General features: G+C 44.5%; 1 protein-coding gene across 3 annotated transcripts; it reads left to right on the top strand.

The window, feature by feature from the left end:
- Window positions 1-1633: 1633 nt before the first annotated feature.
- SLC39A13 (solute carrier family 39 member 13) lies at window positions 1634-21133 on the top strand. Of its 3 annotated transcripts, none has more exons than XM_042886495.1 (11): window positions 1634-1705; window positions 6204-6262; window positions 7629-7928; window positions 8359-8472; window positions 10035-10156; window positions 11394-11546; window positions 15926-16015; window positions 16322-16372; window positions 16591-16723; window positions 16854-16953; window positions 18381-21133. In XM_042886495.1, the coding sequence occupies exons 3-11, from the start codon at window positions 7661-7663 to the stop codon at window positions 18448-18450; spliced, it is 1101 nt and encodes a 366-aa protein (XP_042742429.1). In that variant the 5' UTR covers window positions 1634-1705; window positions 6204-6262; window positions 7629-7660; the 3' UTR covers window positions 18451-21133. The 3 variants fall into 3 exon arrangements, with proteins under 3 accessions (XP_042742429.1, XP_042742510.1, XP_042742598.1); XM_042886576.1 differs by lacking the exon at window positions 6204-6262 and adding an exon at window positions 6319-6426 and having other exon boundaries at window positions 1636-1705; XM_042886664.1 differs by lacking the exon at window positions 6204-6262 and having other exon boundaries at window positions 1644-1705.
- Window positions 21134-22251: the final 1118 nt, after the last annotated feature.

Below are 22251 nucleotides of genomic sequence, written 5' to 3'. Positions count from 1 at the left end.
CTCATCGCTGTTGTAACAAAATCCCAGCTCTTGGCCCCAGCCCATAGGACTCTGGCTGAGCCACACTGCTCTCTGCCTGCTCCCAAAACGTCACTGCAGCTGAGAATTCAGCCACCAGCTGTGGAAGAGCTTCATTCGATGCACAGTATGGTAGCTGCTGCCGCTTAGTGGCATGAGCTACTGAGTGCACATTTCATCCACTGTGCTCCCCGTGTTGGCTTACGGCAGGATACGAACTGAAACTGAAATCCTGCATTCCCGAAGTCAAAGCAAACCCATTTGCTTCACTGAATCCAGAATAGCATTCACAATGGATCCCAATAGCCCCAAATTCTCAATGTGGCTCAGTTCACCTAGGAAAGCAATGGTGACCATCACAGATATGATCCAGCAGCACAGGAAGCTGTGTTTTGGGAGGCAGTTGTTGAGGCAATGGGAAGCATCTGTGAAACACAGGAATCACAACTGCAGAACCAAATGCCAACTCTTTTTCCAATGAAAATTTGCTTTCAGAGTTCAGTGCCCACTATAAACATTCTGCTTGCAAGTGAAAGAGATAAAACTTCTCAAGCTGCCTTTTCAACACATCTGTGTATAGCTGTGTTCCCCATGCATGACTGCAGAGAGCAGCTCAATTGGCACAGGCTGCTGATGGCTGCCTTCATTCCCAAGTGCTGTTCTACAGCATGATATTGGGGTGATGTAATGGACTCGGGCGGGACTGCAGACGGGAGCAGCAGCATCCACAGTGTCTCTGTGAGGAATGGGATTTGCTCTGGAATACAGTGAGAATACAGCTTCTCAGGGAAAATGGTAAGGGATGGAACAGAAAGGTATGTTAGTGTATTTTGGATGGCGTATTGGAAACCATAGCTCCAAGCTAGCTCAGCCTTGTAGAAAAGTAAATCTTTGTTCTCTGCTGACCTAGTTTCTGGAGCACTTGCAGCTTCTGCAGGTCAGTGTAATAAACACAGATATTCTTTGTCATTAATAGTAGGCAGCTGTGCTTGCAGAGCCCTGGTGTTACCGGGCCACAGAAAGGCTGTCAGGCAGTCACCTGCTTAGAAACCTGCTAAGAGTCAGGAATGTTGTATTTGTTAGAAGCTTTTAGTGAGTAAGTCCTAGAGGGGCTGCCATACTTTTCTCCACTGTGGTGTTATCCAGAAGCTCTGCCCAAACCCAAGTTCCCACCGTGCTCACTGTTAAACATCTGCAGCCCAAAGAATTTATAATCCGTTTAAACAAATCAAATCCCTACGGGCACATTCCCAAACGCCAGCTCTGCCGCACCACGCGGTTCTTTTCCGACCAGCTGGCAGCACGCCGGTGCCATTCCTTCCTTGCGTTTTCCCCTATAACAGTAAAAACCCCCGCAGCTCCGCTATCCCCCCGAGACGGTGCTGCGAGGGTCCCTCGGCAGGGCCTTTACACCGGGTCCGACAGGGAGCCGCAGACCCTTCCCTCCCCGCCGGGCCGCCCCGGTGCCGGCACGCAGGCGGCAGGAAACGCTCCCGACACCGCCCCCTTCGGTGGTGGCCGGAAGCGCGCGCGGCGTGTCCCCGCCGGGGCGGCTGCGCTGGTGCCGAGGAGGCCGGGACCGACGTGGCCGGCCGGGGGAGGCGGGGCCGAGGGGCCGCCGGGCGGGGCAGGCCCGTGCCGAGCGGCGGCTGGATGGCAGCGTCCGCACGGGGCACGGCGGCGCTCGGTAACCGCGGGCGCGGGGTGGGCGGCGGGAGGGGGAGTGTAGTTACGAGCGACGGTGGGATGGGATGAGCGGGGGCGGCGGCACCGCGTTTGGTACCGGCGGGGCCCGACCGCTGGGCACGGGTGGTGGGTAGCGCCCGGCCGGGCCCGGGTTCCGCGCCGCCGTCAGCTCCGGTCCGGTCCCGGTATCGCTCCGGTTCGACTCGGCTTTGTCACGTGTGTGGCCGCCGCGGTGCCCGGAGCCGGGAGTCCAGCCCCCGGCGGGATGAGGCGGACAAAGTTTGGGAAGTAACTCCGGTCGCGAGTCTGCGCTGCGGCGCGCTCGGCTCCGCGGGGAGCGCCGCTCGGGGCGGCCGGGGGCTTTGCGCGGCCCTGGGGAGCCCGAGGGGCCCGGCCGATGAGTACCCGGAGACGGCTGGCTGCCCCCCCGCAGCTCTGTCTCGTTCTGCGTTTGTCAGCATTCCTCTGATGGAAAAACAGAGCCCGCCCCCCCGGGAGCCGGCGCGATGTCGATGGGAACGGCGGCGAGAGTGGGGCGGGCTCACCGCCCGGCGGGGAGAGGCGAGGGGCAGAGCTCCTGTCCCAACCTGAGCGGTGAGCGGGGCTGCGCCTCTGCCTGCTCCTCCGCCTGCACCTCCTTACGGGCCGGTAGCGGTGAGGTGGAGAAGGAGCGTTAAATCCGTGTTTTAATCGCCCGTAGGACGGGCGAGGTGTTTGCTAGGTGTCACGTCCTCCCCGTGCTGCGGTACGCCATCGTTCCGAGGCCTGTGCACCTCCAGATTTTAGCTGCACGTGCTCTGATGTGTGTCTGATTTGCAGAAGTAAGTCTTTGTGCCCTTTTGGAGGGGCACAAGCCTGTCAGAGCAGGGCTGGCTGTGGGCTGCCAGTGACTGGGAGGGAAGGGAGTGCTCTGGACAGCGGGGTCAGGGCTTCCAGCAGTTCAGAACTCTCCACGGGGCTGATGCAGGGAGGTGCTGTGTGGAGATTTTTGTTGGGGTTTTTATTTTTTTTTTTTTTGGCTAAAAGTTATGTTCCCTCCCTGGAAAATAACTTTTTTTTTTTTTTTTTCCATGCAATACTCTTTTGCAACTCTAAGACTAGGCAACCGGCTTCCAGGGAGAACAGTTGTTTATAAGAGTTGTTAGAAAGAGCTTTTTCTCCTGCCGACATCTGAAATGTCATTGTGTCACAGTGAGCAGTTGTACTGAGACAGGACTGCATCTGTGTGGTCCGAAAAGGCAGTGTCCATGAGAGGTTGTGGCGGCTGGACTCTTTGCTTGCTGTTTGGTCTCCCTTCCACCCACTCAGATGCATATGAATGGCAGATTCCTGTGAATTTGTTCTTCCAGAGAAGGGAGGACCTCACTGGTACTGCAGCTCTGAATCATGGTCAGAGTGCACGGTCAGCTCACAGACCGGCTCAGGACACAAGGTGCTGTTGCTGGTAGTGGTGAACAGGTTCTGATCTCAGCATGGGTGGGAGAGGGGATCCTGATGGGGCTCTGGCAAAACTGATGAGCAAATGTTACCTGTTCTTCTCTTACGCATCTTTTTTTAATGACCCATTTACCCTCCATGAGAAAAAGCACATCTCTTATTATATTGGTTTATCTCTCTGCCTCATAGTGGCTGCTGATCTCTGAGAACCCAAAACTGCTTTCTCTAGAAATTTCTCTAGGCTTCTCTAGCTGGGTTCCTGAAGCGGATGCTGATGCCTTAAATTAGGGGTAGGTAAAGACCTTGTCCATCTTCTGCAGCTATAGTGGCAGGGTATTATTTTCTCCTTGAGCTTTTTTTGTCCTAGAACTACATCTTGATTGCTCCCTTCCTTCCCCTTAAATACATCTCAAGAGCAGACAGTTTGAATTCAGAGACTTTAGAAACAGTAAGTAAACTTAATGTCTCCTGAGGAGTGTGCAGCAATGAGGCTGAAAAGCAAAGGGGTTAAGGGGTAAAAACTGCCTTTTGTAGGGCAGGCAGTTATGATGTGTCAGGAAGAAGCGAATGCTGGAAATGTGCTCTGAATAATTAGCCAAGTGCAAAGATCAGTGCAGGGCGATGCGCTGTTCTCATAGATACTTTGTGAACAGGAATTTATTGGCTGAGATATGAGGTGGTGCTGAGCCACTGGGTGATGCTGGTCAGCTGGTGCAGGTGTGGAGAAATGTACTGTTTTTCCCTGTTGTGAATAACAAGGGGAAAAAAACCTGTGGGTCACAGGAGGTCAGCTGACACAAAGATGAGACAGGGCAGTTGGTTTTCAATCACTTATGACCCATGGTTGTCCGCCATCATCTCTCTCTGGAGATCCTCTATGTCCTTTATGAAAAAGATGAACCCGTATTTGCAGCTTGTTTTCAGAGGCCTGGATGTGCCATTTGTCATATGTTGTTGCCTCAAGCTGAGATCTATCCGTCTCAGAGACCCTCCCAAGTGTTCCTTGGGGCAGATATGGGCTCTGCAGGGAAGACTAAATGGAAGAAGTGGACCTGTTACATCAGTTGTTTTTTCTTTTCCAGATTGATTTCAAAAAGCTGCTAACTTTTTGGCAGCCATATCACAGAAGAGGCTGGTTTGTGCTGCTTTCTGTCATTGCTGAGCCGTGGAGAGCAGTTGTTGTGCTATGTGTATTCTTTGCATCTTCACGTATATATGGTGGTGGTACAAGTCCTGACGTGTTGCATTGGCTTTGCTCCTTGCAGGGGAGCTGTTCTCAGTCATTTTCAAGGTCTAATCCTGTCATGAACACAGTCTGGGGTTGAAAGGGATGCCTGTCATTTTTAAAGCAGGAGATTATCTAAATGCAGGTTGTTAAGCAGGTAGCTGGTAAGTGGAGAGAAGGCTGAGCCTGGTGTGATCTGCCTGTTGAATCCCTGCAACTCCCTGGGCAAATGCCTCTGACTGGGTGGCTTTGGTCTGTGTGATGTTTGGGACAGGAAAAAGACTTTGGTTATGGGATGGCTGATGTTTGCAGAGCATCTTATCTTGTTCTTTTGTTTTCCAAAGGGAAATTTGGGGGATCCAGTACTTTGTTTTAGTGTAGCTCTAAGGGTTTGAGTGCGTAGCTGTGCAGGGGACCTGAATCTTGGGGAGAGAAACTGAAGGAGCTGACAGCATCCCCTGGGATGGAATATACCTGTATGTTCCAGTGACAAGGGGTTTGCACAGCAGAGCTGGGCAGAGGACAGCATCTCTGGCATTGTTACTCTCAGTGCCACCATCAGCCCAGTCCTGGCTCACTGTACTGGTGGACGTGAGTTGGTACATGGGGAGCTGTGAGATGAAAATGCCCCTTGCTTCTGTCATTCACCATTCTCAATTCTAAAAGACTTGGACCTGAAGATCTTCAGCCTTTGGTAGGGACCTGCCAGTAGAAGAAGGATCTTAGATGTAGGGGTGGGAGGAACGGACTTCAAGATCAGATCTGGTCTGTGCAATAAAAGAATCTGAATCGAGTGCTTACTCCTTCCCCCCCCCCCCAAAAAAAAAAGGAGAAAAAGTCCAGTATAAGAGATTCTGCATAACCTGTTTCAGTATATCACAATTTTGGCACTATTTAAATTTGTTTCTTCATGTCCAAGCCACACAGTTCTAACTAATTGAGCTGATTCCACCATGTGGAAGAGCTGAGCATTTTCCTCTTTCCTTGTGACTTTTGATATAAGCAGACTGTTCTGTTCCTTCCAGTGTTATCTTTTCAAGACTAAACGTGCCTGGCTTCTTTGGTCTTCTTGTCCAGATCATGCTTTCTAAACTCCAGTTTTTGTTTCTATCCTTCGGAATGTCTCTGATTTTTTTACATCTGCTTTATGAAGCACAGTATGTGGAGTAGGTGCAGTCTTTTGGCTAACGTGTCCCGTGTCGGGAGAAAAATAAAATCACTGCCTCTGTGTCACACAAACAATATAGCTATTAATGTGTTCCAGGATGTCATTTGCCTGCTTTGTAGCAGGCTTATCTTGCTGGCTTGGAATTAATTTCTGAATCAGTGTAATCCATGTATGCCTCTTTTTTTTATTTTATTTTTTCTTTGGCATGTTGGAGTTAATCTCTTGTCATGCCCATTTGATTTATTTGTCTACCATTTTGTACTCATCTTTGCTGAGATTGGTTTAGCAGTATGTAATAGGTAGGTCAGTATCCTCCTTCACAGAGCTGCAGGACCCTGTCCCTTTAATGTTCATTTCCATTGCTCGCTGCAGCTGGGCCTTCCTCCAGCAGTGATCTAGTTCAGGGACTGAAACTGGACAAACCTCTTGGGTTTAAAAAAAAAATATATATATATTCATTTGTTTTGAACCGACTCACTTATGGTGTCAGGTGTGAACATGGGCAGGGGATACTGACTGAGGGGATGTGGGACGAGGGGCAGCTCTGCAGTGGTGTGAGCCCTGAGATTTGTTTTTGACATCTTGATTTTTGTCTTGATTATTTCAGGCCCCTTTCTGTTTGGCTGTTATTTAATGCCTTGCTATCTTTATTCCTTTCTTATCTTGCAGGTAACTACAAACTGATCACTTAACTTGATCAAGGATCTTTCAGAGGACTGAAGTTACTGGTCTGTAACTTCTTAAGTCTCTCCTCCATCTCTCTTTATTTCTTCTTTTTATAAAGGTAGATGAGGCATGATGCTTCTCCAGCCTTCTGTGGCCTTTGCATATTCCTGTAAATTTTCAAAGATGCTTCAGAGATTACCATGACTGGTTTCTTGAATGCTTTCAGGTGAATGCCATTATTTCCTCTCAGTCTACAGCTGCCATGTGAACAGTTGTCATGCTGTTCTTTTCTAACCCAGTCTTTTCTCCTGTTTGCAAACTAATTTCTCTTGTCACATTTCACTTTTTCTTCTGGAGACTGAAGGAGGCATTTGTACTTCAGTCTTTGTATCATTTGCTTTCCTTTCCTGTTTGCTTATGAGTAATTATCTTTATTTTCCTCTTCTAACAGCCCTTTTTCTTTCAAATTTTCTTGTGACTGAAGAGTGCTTAGTAACAGCTGTGCAGACTTTGATTAAGACTCCATCTAACCCAATATCCTTTTTGGAAACATTAAAAATGGGGCACATATAATTGATACTTTTCAGCCTCTGGCTCCTTTCAGACAGGGATTTTTCTGAGCCTAGCGTGAGCCGTCTAACCATATACAGTCAATAGATTTATTTTGCTATTGTTTGTGTCCTGTCCTGTGTTACATCCACCTAAAATTTTCTTTTCTTTTTTTTGAGAAGTGCCTGCACAAAAGTTACCTGTTAGTGAAGAGTTAAATCTGCTTTTATTTTGTAGCTGACGTTGTCATTGTGTGATGGCTGTTAGGACTTACATTTGAAGAGACAATCATTAATTATCTATCACTATTCCTGCTCTTTTCACCACTCATAACTTTATGAACCTCTGCTTTTTAACCTGTACCTTTTAGTTGCCTGTTTTGTCACATGCTTGTTTTGTCACATTTTTGGTTGTCTTTTCTATACAGTAATCCCACAACCACACGTCTCTCGGTTTTTGTAATTCTAATGTACTAATTCCATGATAAAAAGTACCAGAGAGAAAACTGGTACCAAAAGGCAGAGAGAAGACTAATCCTTCTAGCACCTCTGGTGAAGATCTTTCTCTGAGACCTTGGAAAATTGAAGGGCAAAGATGGGGACCTGGGGGTCCAGGCCTTGTGGAGTCCCCGTCCAAAGCACTACAACAGAGATGGTAGAAGGCAGACTCCTTCACAAGATGTCTCATGCACAGTTTCAGATGCCTGATGATAAACAATGTTCGTTACTGATATGTTGATGGCAGAATTTTGCATTTCTTTGGGGGGGAGGGGGAATATAAGATGTTGAGGGACAGAGTCATGACCCTGGCTGTTCCTCCTGGGTGGTGGGAAGGAGCCTCTTGCATGCTCTCAGAACTGCTCTCATCTGTTCTTTTCAGAGATTGGCCAGCCTGGTTGAGACCGCTTAGCGATGACAAAACGAAAGCTTCTGCTTAATGGGACATTCTCCTTGATTCTGATCGTGGCCTGTGAAGCTCAGCAACTTCCGAGGAATCATGCTGCCACCAGTTCTGGCCCTCTGTGTGAGAAAGAGGCAGAGTCCTGGGGAAACCTGTTAAGCAGTGAGCGGCTGGATGCCTGGATCTGTTCCCTCATTGGCTCGTTCATGGTGGGGCTGAGCGGAATCTTCCCTTTGCTGGTATTCCCCTTTGAGACAGGAGCTGCTCTACGGTCAGAAGGTCAGCCTGCTACCTGCATTAACCTTCCTGAAGCCATAGGTCCTGGGTTATGATTGTGACAAACAGGACCTTGGATCGTGCCAGTGTCACAGATATACAGTCCTCCAGTATAGGCACTACATTTACTTTAGGCCATACCTGTCAATTTGATGGGGAGTTCTCTCACAAATGCAAGTCCTGGAAGGAGGCTGTACAAAGAGTATCACTTGTTGTACACCCTAGGGAGCTGCCTAGTCCAGAACTTCCCACACACAGCTGTCCTAGCCAGGTGGGACAAAGGCTTCTTGCACTCCAGCTATTTCTTTCATGCTCTCTGTTTTGAAAGCTTGGCTTGCAGATGCTTCTAATTGAGGTCTTTTTGTGCAAAAGCTCAGCTGGAAATATTTTGACTTCTAGCTGAGTCATAATTGGGTTTTGTTTATTCTTTTAGCTGGATCGCGTCGTTTGAAGCAGTTGTTGAGCTTTGCAATTGGTGGACTACTGGGGAATGTGTTTCTCCACCTGCTTCCTGAAGCCTGGGCCTATACATGCAGTGCAACAGCAGGTATGAAAGTTTTATATTCCTAGAAGCTGTCCATGTTGTGCTTACTGCTACATTTTTTGAGTTTTGAAAACACAAGGCCAACTAGGCTGGGTCAGGCCTGGACCAAAGACAGGTCTGGTATTCTGCTTTGAATAATGTGTGAAAGCAAATGCCTAGAGAAGAGTATACAAGAATAAAAAGATGTAATATGTTCCCTTTGTATGTGCAATCCTCCAAAGATTTCAAGATTGGAAACTTCCTGAGCTAGATATAGGGGTTTTTGTTGTTGTTTTTTTTTTTGTTGTTGTTTGTTTGTTTTTTAGTAACTTGTAATGGATTACATGAACTACATGAATGTGTTTACCATCTCAGATGGTAGACGTTTTGCCCTGTCAGAGCCACCTTGCCTATAAATCTACCCTTATCACAGTGCTACTCTTAGAGCCTTTTACTTGGAACTGAGGCCATTCCATTGGTATTTAGTCAGTTTGAGCCCAAATGCATTGCCCTCCTAGTTTTTGCTCCAGGAGAAGCCATAGAAAATTTACTGTCAGTAGACCAATTGATTAAGATGGTGGCTGGAAAGGTGGGGAAGGAAACAAGTACAGGTGATGGAGACCTGTGTTGATAAGCAAGCTGAAATGTTGGGATTTGGATGGGACTTGTGGTGTCCATGTATCTCTTTCTTTTCTTGGATAGTCTGGCTTGTTAAAACCTACAGGGATTGTATCTTTCTTCTTTGGCAAACATGTAACGAGAAGGCAAGTATTACTGTGTCCGGTCAGTTGAGGAACCAAGAAATTCTCTGCTAAAAGTGAAAAAGCAGGGGAAAAGATGTTTTGGTTTTTCCAAACTTCGTTACGTCTATCTCTTGGGACTTCAGATCCTCCACAAATCTGTTGGCTCTTTGGTCCGCTTCCTGTTCATGGCTCTGGTACTGTTAGCAGAACCTGCTGTCCTTTTTTACTCCCTTCCTACAGTGGCTCCCAAATGTCTTCCTGCACTAGCTTGTTTGCATCTGACATTGTTCTGAAGCATGAAGGTTTCCATGACCCATATATGCCCCACTGCAGAATTGTTCTGTTCTTCCACTGCACTGCAATCTCAATTTCTGCAGCCAGGCTGAATGGTTGATTATCTCACACACTTGGCAGTGTTTGAAAAGAAAGATTAAGCCCAAAGCTATAAAAACTTGCCCAGGTGTGGCAGAAAGGCGAAGGTGAGTCCATAGCTCTACTAATGGCAGACTTCATGTTAGGGCTTGCTTTTTCAGTAGACAGAGGTGCAGGATTTTTTGTTGATGTAATCTTCTCTTGCCTCAGGGGGACAGGGAAGTTGCTAATGTTATCAAGAAATGATCTGGATTGCACTATTGAAGTAAAAGGGGTGGGGGCTCTCACTCTGGGAGTTCTGAGATGATATCTCTTAGATCAAGAATGAACAGATTATAAAGTTACTTGCTATGAGATATGCTTAGTCCCTACTTCTCGCAGGGACAGGTTGTTTTGTTGTTGTTTTTTTTTCCCCGTATGGGAAGATGCTGTTCTTGATAGTAACGTGAAGATTTTTCTCTCATTCCTCAGGAGAAGGGCAGAGCTTTCAGCAGCAGAAGCTTCTGGGTCTCTGGGTGATCATTGGTTTCTTGACTTTCCTGGCATTAGAGAAGATCTTCCTAGAGAAAGAAGAGGAGGGATGCCCTGGTGTGGTAAGTGAGCAGCCAGAGGGGAAGGTGTGCTGTTCTGTTTGGATCATGAGTCAGACATGTGGGCACTGTACTGAGCACCTCATCTGCTCTATCTGACAGACTCAGCAAATGATCTTGGAGCTGCAAGTAGCTTGTCAATGAATCTTCTTACTGCTGTTTTGACACTGAGTACTAGAAGTTGTTTTCATCTCTGGGCTTTGGTTTTGTGGTTTTTAGCTGAGATTTCTCACTCTGGGCTGGTTTTGTTCTTGGTGTGGTATATATGAAAGAGAGCTCCCCTCCTGTACAGACTGGGAGCTGGAGTGTTCTGTGGTTAAGACACTTACTCAGATAAGCTTTGAGGGATGACAGTGTTGCTGATGTGTTCCACTGAGCAATTGTGACTCGCTCTCCTCCTGGATCCTCAGTCAGGACAAAGACCAGCATTCTTTGGAAGACCTGAGTATGGTCTGGTCCAGGCATTTATTCCATGGAATTAACGTGGTAGTAGGGATTTATAGTTGGCCAAGTCATACTATGTGGTGGTTCACGCATGAGTCACCCAGCAGTAGAAGGGAAGCACCAACAAAGAGGGACCAGGAGGTAATGCCAAGATAGAGGAGAGTGGCTAATCTTAAGCCATCTCGCAGTTCCTAACAGCAGCTGTTCAGTACTTGCTGTGCCATGCCTTTTGAGAGATAAAAGTGCAGGTCAGACACTGGACAATAGGAATTAGGTAATGCTTTGACTGGACACAAGAATTCTGAAATAAACTGCGACTTCTTTTGAGACTGAATTCTAAGATGCACAGTTTATTTGGAAGCTGACAGTCCCATATATAGAAAAATTCTATTGACTAAATTATCCTAGCACACTAGGAAAAACAGAACTTTTTTTCCTCTGCCCCCTGCCCCAGTGGAGTTGAGTTTCTATGGGCAGCAGCTGCCAGCAGGACTGACAGATTGACCCCCTCATCTCTCCAGTGGAACCTTACTCATGTCAAAGCATTACTGATTTCCTCTCTCTCTTTCTGCTTTTCTTTTCCTGATCCTTGAGGAACTCCTTGCTCTTGTTTGACAATAGAGATGTGACTCTCTGAAATCTGTCTTGTTTCTAGCAGTTGTCGTGGTTAGACTGGGCTACTGATGGGTGTTGAAAGGACAAAACCATTAAGGCTGAAGGGTTGGATTTCTGACACAGATTTGCACACTTTGCTGGGGACAAAAGAGCAGTAACAAGCTGTTTTCTGCTGATTTAGGGCTGTGATTACAAGACCCCTTCTGGAAAGATTCCCAATGGAAGTGGCTACCCTCTATCAAAGGTGGCAGGCAAATCGCAAAGAGCAGAAACAAATTCAACTCTGTGTAACGGCTCTTCTCTGCAATCTTGTCGAACAGACAACAGAATCAAGGTAAGAGATGCACAGAGTGTTTGTTTCTGATTAGCAACTATCTGTTCCCAAAGGAGTGAGCCTGTTTTCTGCTTCTATCTCCAAACCTGCATTTCCCATCATTCCTTTTTGCTATATATCATCTGACTCTTACAGTGAGCCTACTCTGGGAATTAAAAAGGTTAAGATTTGTTTGTTTGTTTTTCCCCTGTAGGTTTCTCTCCTAATTCAGCTTCTTAAATCAGCTTTCCATGTTAATTTGTAGTGCTGGGGTAAGGTAGATCAACAAGTTCATAGGATAAGATATGAAGAATGGAAAAGGAGGACCGTGTCATTGGGCAGAGACTAGTCTTTAGACTGACTTTGCTTTCAATTTTGTTACTATCTTTTCACTGTGGAAAACTCTGACTGAATAGTACAAACGAGAGTAAAAGACAAGTTTTGGCTGAGAGAAGACCTGTATTTTGAGTTTGAAAGCCCTTAAGAATATGAAAGTTTGTAGGAAGATAACTATGAACAGAAGGTGTGGTTGCACAGTCTAGCCCCAAACTGGATGTGTGGTCAGTCAGAAGCTCTTCTTGGTTTTCGTAAGTCAGTTTTGCTATAACTTTGTTTTTCTTTTAACACTATATGAAAGATGTGCTGTGATCACTGGGTGTTTCAGTACCCATCACGTTCATGCAATTGGTACACAACACTGCACAATCTGCAAGGTGCTGCACTGGTGTTTCTGGAGGTGATAGCAGTGCAGAAATCAGTATTTTTGGATGATGAAACACTGTGCCATGACTTTAGAAAGTTGTATACCTGGAGCTATGGGCTTTGAGTCCACCACTGATTTCAAGTAGGAATGAAATGCTGATGAGGGACACAAATGTTCAGGGCCTTTTCCTAATGAAAGAAATGATGATGTGATTAATGCTAATTCATATGGCAAAACTGAGAAAGTTGAGCTAAGTTTTTAATTTGTCTTATTACAAGCAGATATTAAGCCGTAGGTTAAGAAAGAATGCAGATCATGCTTGCAAGACAGGGACAGTTTCCAGGAAGTCAATGCCATGGAAAAAAGTGCAGGAATAATGATAGGAAGTTGTTTGAATGCATTCCTTCCATTATGATAAAGTCAGGAGGATGAGTGGGTGAGTAGGAAATAGTATGTAAGACAGAAAGCAAGTGTTTCTGCCCATGTAGCTATACTTTCTACATAGCAGCATACCTGAATTTTTCTGTAGCATTATTCATTATATCCAAAATGGTACCAAAAATCGCAGTGTGATCAGGAAGTACCTGAAGTAATCGCTTCTGGTTTGCAAAATGTGGAAGAAAGTGTTTTAGCCTTTAGTTTTACAGATGCGATAAATCAGGCCTGACTTGAACTATACCTATAGCTGTGATAGAGACATGACTGAAGAGCTAAAGTTGTACTGAATAGGAACAGATTAGAAATTGAAGGCAATTCTGTAACAGAGAGTAACTTGACAGTGCACCAGTTCTACCTAGTCGTAGAATCTGTGTCGCTTGTGGGTTTTTAAGCTGTGATTCAAAATGATTTCTACAAAATATGCTATAGCTTAAGAAACAGTGGGCTTTATGCGGAAATGAAAGGAGGCTCTTTCAGTTGCGTTATGTATGTCTAGATGATCGTAGAGAGGCTTTCTGACTTTGAAATCCTAGTATGTCTGTTTTCAGTCTTGCAGACTATTCTGAATACACATGAAATAGAAGATAATGAGTTAAGGGGTAGTTTTAACTTTCTACCTTCTGCGCATATAATCTTAATATTTTAATAACCTTTCTGGTAGGGGAGAGATTACTAAAACTACCAAGATGCTCCTGCTTTGTTACCTTATTTTGTTAGGAAACGATGTTAGCAGTCATTCCATTTGTCTGTCCATCTGTTCTGCCTTTCATTTTTCAGTAACTTCTGAATCTGTACTTAAGCTTACCCAAGTTCAAGAGGGGTGATTGTCTCAAGGGTAATCAGATTTTGAGTTCCATAAAAATCAGCATGGTGCTAGAGGAGGAATGCACACTAATGTGCTGTTGAAAACTCTGGTAGAAATTAGGTGTTGCATGCTGCTTGGCAGATCTGCCTGGTTGGCAAATCAGCAGGTGAGTCTCATTGCCATTGTCTGGTGGGGAGGTGGCTGTGATGGGCTACACTGGGTGAAAAGGAACATACAGATAAAGCCTTGCTGGAAGCAAGGTAGGTGCCTTCAAAGAAAAAAATCCATAGGAAGCCTTTCTTTGGTTCTACTATGCATTCAGTAATGCTTATTTTCAAAAAACAAAAAGATACAATTTAAAGAAAAATCGCCCTTCAGTGCTCCAGTAATTAGTAAGCTGCAATTGGTGATCCTCTTTGAGTGCAAATAATGCTTCCCACCTGCAGTATTCAAGCTAGGACAAGTTGTTACAGCAGCAGCAAGAGAGTAAAGGTTCTAATATACCTGGCATCCTTTGCTCTCAAACATAGATTGCTTCTATTCTACATCACAGCCTTTATTCATTCAAAAAGTAAAAACACTGTAGAGTACATTTTCCTTGCTTATCATTCATTTTCCCTGTAGCAGAGATCCTTGCAGATTTGTAGAAGTATGTTTTATTGCACAGTGACATTAATTCTGACTCATGAACATAAACGCTTCATCTTGCTGTGCTCTTTATGAACGATGAGAGCATCCTATTAGATATTCACAGAATGCAAATGTCAGAGGCTCATAACTGTCAAATCAACCCAATTTATTTCTGAACACTCCAAGGCTTTGCTTCTTTCAGTGACAGCTTTTGCCCAAGCTGCTGACAAGCAGAAGTCGTAATGTTTTAATCATGAAGTCTATTTTTTGCCTTTACAGTGGTATGGGAAATCATTTTTGTGTAAAACGTCTGTGAATAATTATTACTAGCCCATGGGGAAAATGCAATCACATAAAATCCCAGCGTGGGAAGAAGAAATTGTAGGCAGTCATATTTAACTGAAAATAAGGAATGATAAGAAAAAGTTTGTGAATCTGTCTGCACACGTTAATACTTTGTGTTTTCTGTAGTTAGAAATACATGCAGGGAACCTCTGCATCCATTGTGGAGATGTAACTTAAATCTTGACTTAAACATGATCCTTAGGCAGGCTTTGCTTAATTCCTTGTTTTCATATTTCACGTTCGTATGCACTTTGAAAAGTGTAAAGCCTTTGAAGATGTTCAGAGATTGTGTAGTGGAAAGTACTCTGCAGACAGGTGATGCTTTTGGAAGAGATACTTCACAGAAATTTCCTCCTGAGCTGTGTCATACAGATGGCAGGAAGATTCCCCAAGGAGAGGTGATAGAAGCAGGGAAGAGCAGGAGACTGAAAAGGGCCTCTGAAACCCATTGGCATGTGTGTTTCTCCAGCTAAACTTTGGCACCTTGTGGTAAAGTAAGAGCTAGAGGGTCTTTCCTTGGTACTCATTGGCTGCTGCCCTGTGTCTGCAGCTGATGTATGCCAGATTCGTTCTTACAATCCAGAGAGCCTGGATTGATAATAAACTTCAGTGAGCTGCAGTGTCTCAGGACCTACACGCTGTTTTTTTAATTGTTAAAGAAGGTGGGGAGGAAGCACAAAAGCCTGTGAGCAGATCATCTTGGGTGGTACCCTCGTATCACTTTACATCAGGTATGTAATCTTTCTGAAGATGAACATACTTAACATGATGGGGAAGTCTAACATAGAGATGGACTTTTGAGAAAGGAAGCTGGTATAGGCTTTTGATGTTCTGAAGTGTATCTGCATTTGTACACTGATACACATGCTCTCCAGCCTCCCAGCAGGTGTTTTTGTGGGGGGACTGTCATCACTTTCTTCTCTTTATTCTTTGTTAAGGGAAAGCAAACCCACACGCAGAAGCTTTTTTTTAGTACAACATTTCAAGATTGATTTATTTTTAAAAAGCAATTTCAGCAGCATTTGTTCTGTTGCATTGTTGCCAACTTTTGAAGGAGATATTTAACAGCCAGGTATTAAAATACATGACTAGAAGATAAGTCAGGTCACATTTATAGCCAGTCACCTGTGTAAGAAAGTGAAGTGTTAAAATCTGGCTCATTTTGAATTGGATATTTTGACTTCATTGTTTTTCCTTTTTCATTTTGCGTCTGTGTCGCGTCTGCACCTTTGTCATTTGCATTCTGTCTCCATTACTCCTCCAGTGAGATGACTTTCCTAATCTCAGACAACACTTGCCTGCCCCAAAACTGAGTTTTGCTTAAGTATTTAATTTGTACTTGAGCACTGATGTAGTTTGTCGCCAGAACTGCTGTGTCCTTATTGTTGCCATCTGAACATGACTTTGTAACCTGTGCCTTGTCTGGTGCTTCGTTTTGTCTTATATCTCTTTATCAGGAGCTCTTCCTTCTCTTTGCAGATCAGCGGGTACCTCAATTTGCTGGCCAACACTATTGACAACTTTACGCATGGCCTGGCAGTAGCAGCCAGCTTCCTGGTTAGCAGAAAGGTAAGGTTTCTGTCACCAGCTTTATACTGAAATATTGATTGTTCTCAAGTTTGTATTAAAAAAAAAAAAACAACAACAAAGATTTGAAGAATTATTTCCTATTTTCTGAAAGTTTCTGAGAAAAAAGGACCAATCTGACCCTTTGTTGCAGAGCTCCTTCAAACCATGTTTGTCCTTTGCCCAGATGTCTGGGGAGGGGTTAGCTCATCTGCCCTTGTAAATAAGAATCCTGGATAAAGAATCTGTGCACTTGCTAGAAGAAATCTGAGGGACTGTTTCCAAAACACCTTTTCTCCTCTGCTGTAGGTTGGGTTCCTAACCACGATGGCCATTCTCCTGCATGAAATACCACATGAGGTGAGAGGGCTTTGTGTCTTGCCACTGGGGAGGGCATTACAAGGGTGTTTTATTGCCTAGGTGAGGAGAGCTGAATCTGCGTTTCCTTGTTCCTTTGAAAGCTCTCCTCTGGGAAACTTGAAGTGCGGAAAGTTAAAAACAGTCTACAAGTACTTGTTTTGTTAAGGATATCCTCTGACTGAGAATGTTTGTTTACTGTTGGCTCTTGATTTATGTAGGTTGGGGACTTTGCAATCCTGCTGCGGGCTGGGTTTGACCGCTGGAGTGCAGCGAAGATGCAGCTTTCTACAGCTCTGGGGGGAATTGTAGGAGCCTGCTTTGCAATATGTGCACAGTCACCAAAAGGAGCAGGTAAGGCTTCCCAAGACTTCTGTAGGAATGTGGGGGGTCAATGATCTCCTTGTATATGTTTTCATTCCTTTATCTGTTCTCTCCTATGGCTTTGTCTCCATAATAGTGATAGCTTTCTGTACTTATGCAGGGGAAACTGTAGCCTGGATCCTCCCTTTCACTTCTGGAGGATTTCTGTATATTGCCTTGGTAAATGTTGTGCCTGATCTTCTGGAGGAAAAGAACCCATGGTAAGTGCTTCTTCCTGTTGTACTGCAGCACTTCTGACTGCTATGGAGCAGCATTCTGATGGTCCCCACGCCTGTTCTGGGAGCACATGAATGCCAGCTTCCCAAATCCCATTGACAAAGGCACTGTTCTAGCTGCTGAACTTATGGAACTACGAAGACTCTACAAAACATGAAAACCTTCCAATGGGTCAGTCCCAAAGGTTGTACTAGTGTAGTAAGTAGCCCAACCAGCTAAAGCAGGGTGTTGAGGAATATGTCCAGTAAGGTGACCCTTTTCTGTCTGTCTTCTCTTGGCATCTGGTGGCTTAGGAGCTGTAAGAACCAGGGCCCCATGTAGGTTTTTGTGTCTGATGACCTCACGTGAACCTATCCAACCTATCCTTCACATGCTTCTTACATCTCTTTTAGACCCTGTGTATTACTCTGGGCTTTCTGCAGTCTTCTGTAGTTTCACTGCACTGCATGAAATGATGCTTCCTATTATTTGTTTTTTTTAGTCTCATTATTATCTCTAATTATTAATTCTGATTAGATGTCACTGTGTTGCTGTGTGACTAAATGGTAAGTTTCCTTATCTACATTATTATGTATAACTCAGAATATGAATTCTAGTATATGCAGCCTTTCTTCATTTGTGTTATTCTAGTTTCTTAGAGCCTGAATGAGACTGTGGGAGCTGTACCACAGTAAATCTCCTCTTGGATCTTCTGGCAGAGTACTCCCTGAATGCTCCCATATACTTTTAGCTGTAATGACAGGTTAATTCCAATAGTTTGTCTAAGAGACCTTCCCTAATCTAGTTCATTTTCACTGAAACCAATCAGGAAGTGCTCCAAAACAGCGCTGTGGTAGCAATCTGAGGAGGCAGGAAGCTTTGGTAGAAATATGGTAATTGCCAGCTGGAAGCTTTCTTTTGGGTTGGTAACCTCTTGTGCTGGTACAGATGTTTGCAGAATATGGAGAGGTAGTAGGTACATAATCACTTTTAGCACCAACTTAAATTTATGCTTGGTTAAGGAGGGGTAAAATTCATCAGCTTTTCCTTTTAAATTGTGACCATTTGTTAAGTTGAATGAGGTCCCTAATCCTTGCTGCACAAGTGCTGGTTCTCTTATGAGAAAAGGCGCAGGAGTCTACACTTGAGTAGCTGAATGACTGAATCAGCTTAAATTGATTTTGAAACCTAAAGTTGAACCTTGCAGCTGAGAGATCAATTGTGTGCCAGATCTTAGCACAGCATCTTAGTTTGAACAGCATCTTAGTTTGGGGTGCTGGGAAGGAGTCTTCTCAGCTGTGTTAATGGTGTCATGCAACTGCCATGATAGATTTGGAAGGCACAGAACAGATCAGTCATGAGCCAGTAGGCTGCTGCTTATTGAAACTAGTTGGTCTATGCTGTCTCCTAATTTTGCTGTTTCTTTCCCCAGGAACTCCCTGCAGCAAGTTCTGCTCCTGTGTACAGGCATTACAGTCATGGTGCTACTTGCTCACAACTGACTGACTTCTTCACAGACCTCATGATGCCTCCCAGAGCTACCACAGAGACTCTGAGATGTTACAAAGCAATAAGGAACACTAGTGTTACTTCCTATGTGTGTGTGCAGATCTGGCTGCTAGTGTGAGAAGCAGGTGAGAGAGGAGGTCTGGGTGTGTAAGACCTGTCTCTCCCATCCCTGTTCTGCTAAAATCCCACACACTGGGGCTTCATTATATTTTTAATGGAGCATACAGTGCGAAGAATGAACTGAACAGATGCTTCACTGAGAATGGATGATGTTTCATTTGGTTCATTCTGATGGAACCGCACCTCCCAAGGTCTTCTGTGAAAACAACAAAGGTGGTTCTTGCAGCTGATGAAGAAGAACTTATTCTGCCACTCTAAGGGCTGGAGACAGAACAGGGATGGCAAAGCAACAGTAACCCAACAGCTTTAGCCTTGGGTAACTCCTTACCCATGAGGAGTTACAGTGCTAAGAAAACCTGCTTTGTAGATAGAGAGGAAAGGCTCCTTGTCAACTTCTCTGGCTTTTCATTGACATCACTTTTTTCTAAAGGTAGTATTAGCTTAGGCAGTCCACTTTTGTCTGTTTTGTACTGATGTTGAAAACAAGCCAAGAACTTGAGGCATTTCAGAATAGGTTACTACAGTTAAATGGCTCAGTTTGGAGATAACTTGCCTCAGCCTTTACCACTCCAAAAGTCAGCACAGCCTGCTTTTTTTTTTTTTTCTGAAAAATGGTCATAAATGTTCTATTGCCAAACTATAAGCTTACCTACATCTGAAAAGAATGCCATATAGCTTCTGCTACTGGCGTCTCTCTCCTCATAACCACTATCTGAACATGGCTCTGAGCCTGCTCTCAAGACCCAATTCACCCAGCCATTTGCCCCACACTGGTCTCAGAGTCTTCCTTAGATGGAATGGTTATCTGGCATGCTACTGCAGTCTGGGACTGCCATGACTAAGGTCTGTCTGGGCAGTTTGGACAGTGATTGAACACAGTACAGCCTGGTTAACAGCATATATTCCAGGTTAGTTTTTCTTTTGTTCATCTTGGGTGGTCTTTGTTATTTAAGGGTGTGTTATAACCAAATGGTTGATTTGTGGGCTTCATACCTCATGGTGGAGTTAGTCTGCTGGAGATGAACGCATAAGAGATAATACTGCTGGCTCAGCAGCAGGGAATACTGGAGAGAGGGTGAAATGGAAAGGGTGAAACTGCTGGTGGAAAGAATGGGTCTGGAAAAGCTGTGTGGTAAGTAAGGAGAGAAAATGCAATAAGCATGCTTTAAAGTTTTTCTGTTGTACAATGCTTGGGATTAAATTTTTTGGCAGTTTTAGACCAACAAAAATGAATTATATTTCTAGTGCTTTGCCTGTCTTGGCAAAGCTTGCAGGGCTGAGCATGCCCTCGTTCCCCAGGGATGCGTTAGTACCACAGAGGTGTGCACAGTTGCCTTCTGCAGAGTTTATCTTCTCTTTGCATAAATCTGTTTAGAAACTGGTCTGATTGAACTAGCAGAATCATTGGACACAAAACAGGTGCCACAATGTAAATTGCACCGATTCAGTTCTGTTTTTAAATAGCTTTTGTAAATCAATATGACTCAAAAACTTTGTCTGCACAAACCCTCACTGAGAGGGCTCATCCTTTGAAAGGGTCATTTGGGTCAGAGCAGTGAGACAGGTATGCTGCCCACAGCAGAGGTATTTACTTCTCTGAGAGATTCCTGAACTGTAGGCACTCTTATTTTCTTATGACAGCTCCTGTCCTACTTTTCAGAGAAATCTGGAGAGCTTATGCTTGCAGCTCTCTCTGCCCGGGAACTGCTATCTAAAATTTTCCTTACTCTAGGCTCACAAAATAACTAGTTTCACAAAGAGGGAAGCTTAGTGCAATTATTATTATTATTATTATTATTATTATTATTATTATCTTTAAAAGTTGCTATTCTTTGCCAGCTTATCCCTCTGTCATTCAGTTGTTTAAAGTCTGAATGTAGCATCCACTTTTCTGGGGATAAGGATTAATCTGATTATTCTGCAGGAACTGGGGGACTATATTAATCCCCTCGTTCTGTAGTTTCCCCTGCTCTCTCTGGGGTCTGAAGCTAACTGGACCCTGTAGTAGTAGGGCTCTAGAGGAAGAGTTTGCAGAGGAAGATGTGACTGCTGTTTCCCAAGATGTCTTTCTTAAAATTAGAATGGCATTTAATTTAAGTTGAAGGGTTGCCAGGTGAGAGCCTGTGAGTTGGCGTTATTGCATCAGAACTGAGTCTTGCCAAGACTAAACCACAGTCAGGAATTCATGCTCAGCATTCAGGAATGTCAAGTGGTTGATGCTGAAAAAAGAATTTCTGAGTTGTTTTCCTTGGCTGATACCAGAGGCCTGAGAGTCTGTAGTTCTTGGGAAGACACCCTGTAGGAGGTAGCAGAGGGCTTATGGGAGGGGCTGGTTAGTTTTCCTCTATGTGCAATGTCAGCCCTGGGGCTAAGGATGCAGAGCCTTGGGAGGAAATGGAGCATCACTCCATCACATTTGTCACTTTTGGAAATGCAGAGAGACTAGTATTTTCTAAGCTCTATTTTTTCAGCTGCTCTTATGCATTTTCCCCCTTCATCTGTATTGGTCTGCTCTGCATGGAGACAATAGAGATGAAATAAATAGTTTTCAATGTGGGTTTGTGTTTTTTGTTGGAATTCAAATTACACATTCAAATTTCATTTGTATTGGAAGTGTATCTCTGGGTTAGTCTAAAAACAAGTCTGGACTGTTTTATCTGAACTTCACAACAGAAGGGAAAGTTTCTAACCCAGTTTGCTGTTCCTGCTGCTGTGGCACTTTGGGTTAGGAGTGCAGTGGTCTGATCATATTTCTTGATTGCCAATCTCAGTCCCCTGGAACCACCAGGTGAGTTACTCCTCTTTGAGAGGAGAATTTGCATAGTAACAGTATCCAGAGAGTTCTGCAAATTTTTTTTTTTTTTTTTTTTTTTTTTGGGTAATGATAGTGATTTTATTTTTTTTTCCCATCTAAAATTCACAAAGCTACTACCTACCTGGTAGTTAAGTTCATCAGCACTTGACACAAAGCTGGTTACCTGCCAGCTGGGACAAATACACTTATTCACCATATGTAGGAAGAGCCTGGAGAGGAATAAAGGGATTTTCTTTACTCTTCAAAAACACAGGTTCAAAGCATGTCTCTCCCACTCTTCATTTGAAAGGTTTTCAGGCTATAAATACTGAATGGTAACAAGTGACTGTCAGCTGAAGACTTCTTTACGAAGAAGGAGAATGATAACCAGGGAGTTGGAAGAAAGTAAACACAAGTAAGTGGTGGAGGCCATGACCTGGTGGTGTGTGAGGGCTTTGGTTGAGGTGGTACTTCTGGGCTTTCCTCTCCCTGGCTTCACCGTGCTGCCTTCTTTGGTTGGTTGTGGGTCTGTGCTGTGTGCTCCTTCCTCAATCCTTTCTCCCTCAGAAGGCAGAGCTGCATAGTGTCTCCACACAGAGTGGCTTTTGCATAACTGCAGCAGTAACAATTGCAACTTGGTGTGGTTTTGCTGGAGCCCCTTCTGAAACTTAGAGCCTGAGGAACTGGTGTGGAGCGGCAAGCTGGAGCAGTGGACCCAGGTGTACCTTGTTAGTTCAACAAATCCAATTGCAAGGTCTTGCACCTGGGTTGTGGCAATCAGTGCAAGCTGGGGCATAAAAGGAGATGGCACAGCCCTGCTGAAAAGGATTTGGGATACTGGTGGATGGCAGGAGGTCCCTTCCAGCTCCAACGATTCTGT

This window comes from Lagopus leucura, unplaced genomic scaffold, assembly GCF_019238085.1.
Source record: "Lagopus leucura isolate 7727_CA_CO unplaced genomic scaffold, USGS_WTPT01 Super-Scaffold_1, whole genome shotgun sequence".
In the NCBI taxonomy this organism is placed as follows: Eukaryota; Metazoa; Chordata; class Aves; order Galliformes; family Phasianidae; genus Lagopus; species Lagopus leucura.
This window is presented reverse-complemented; position numbering and strand designations above follow the sequence as displayed.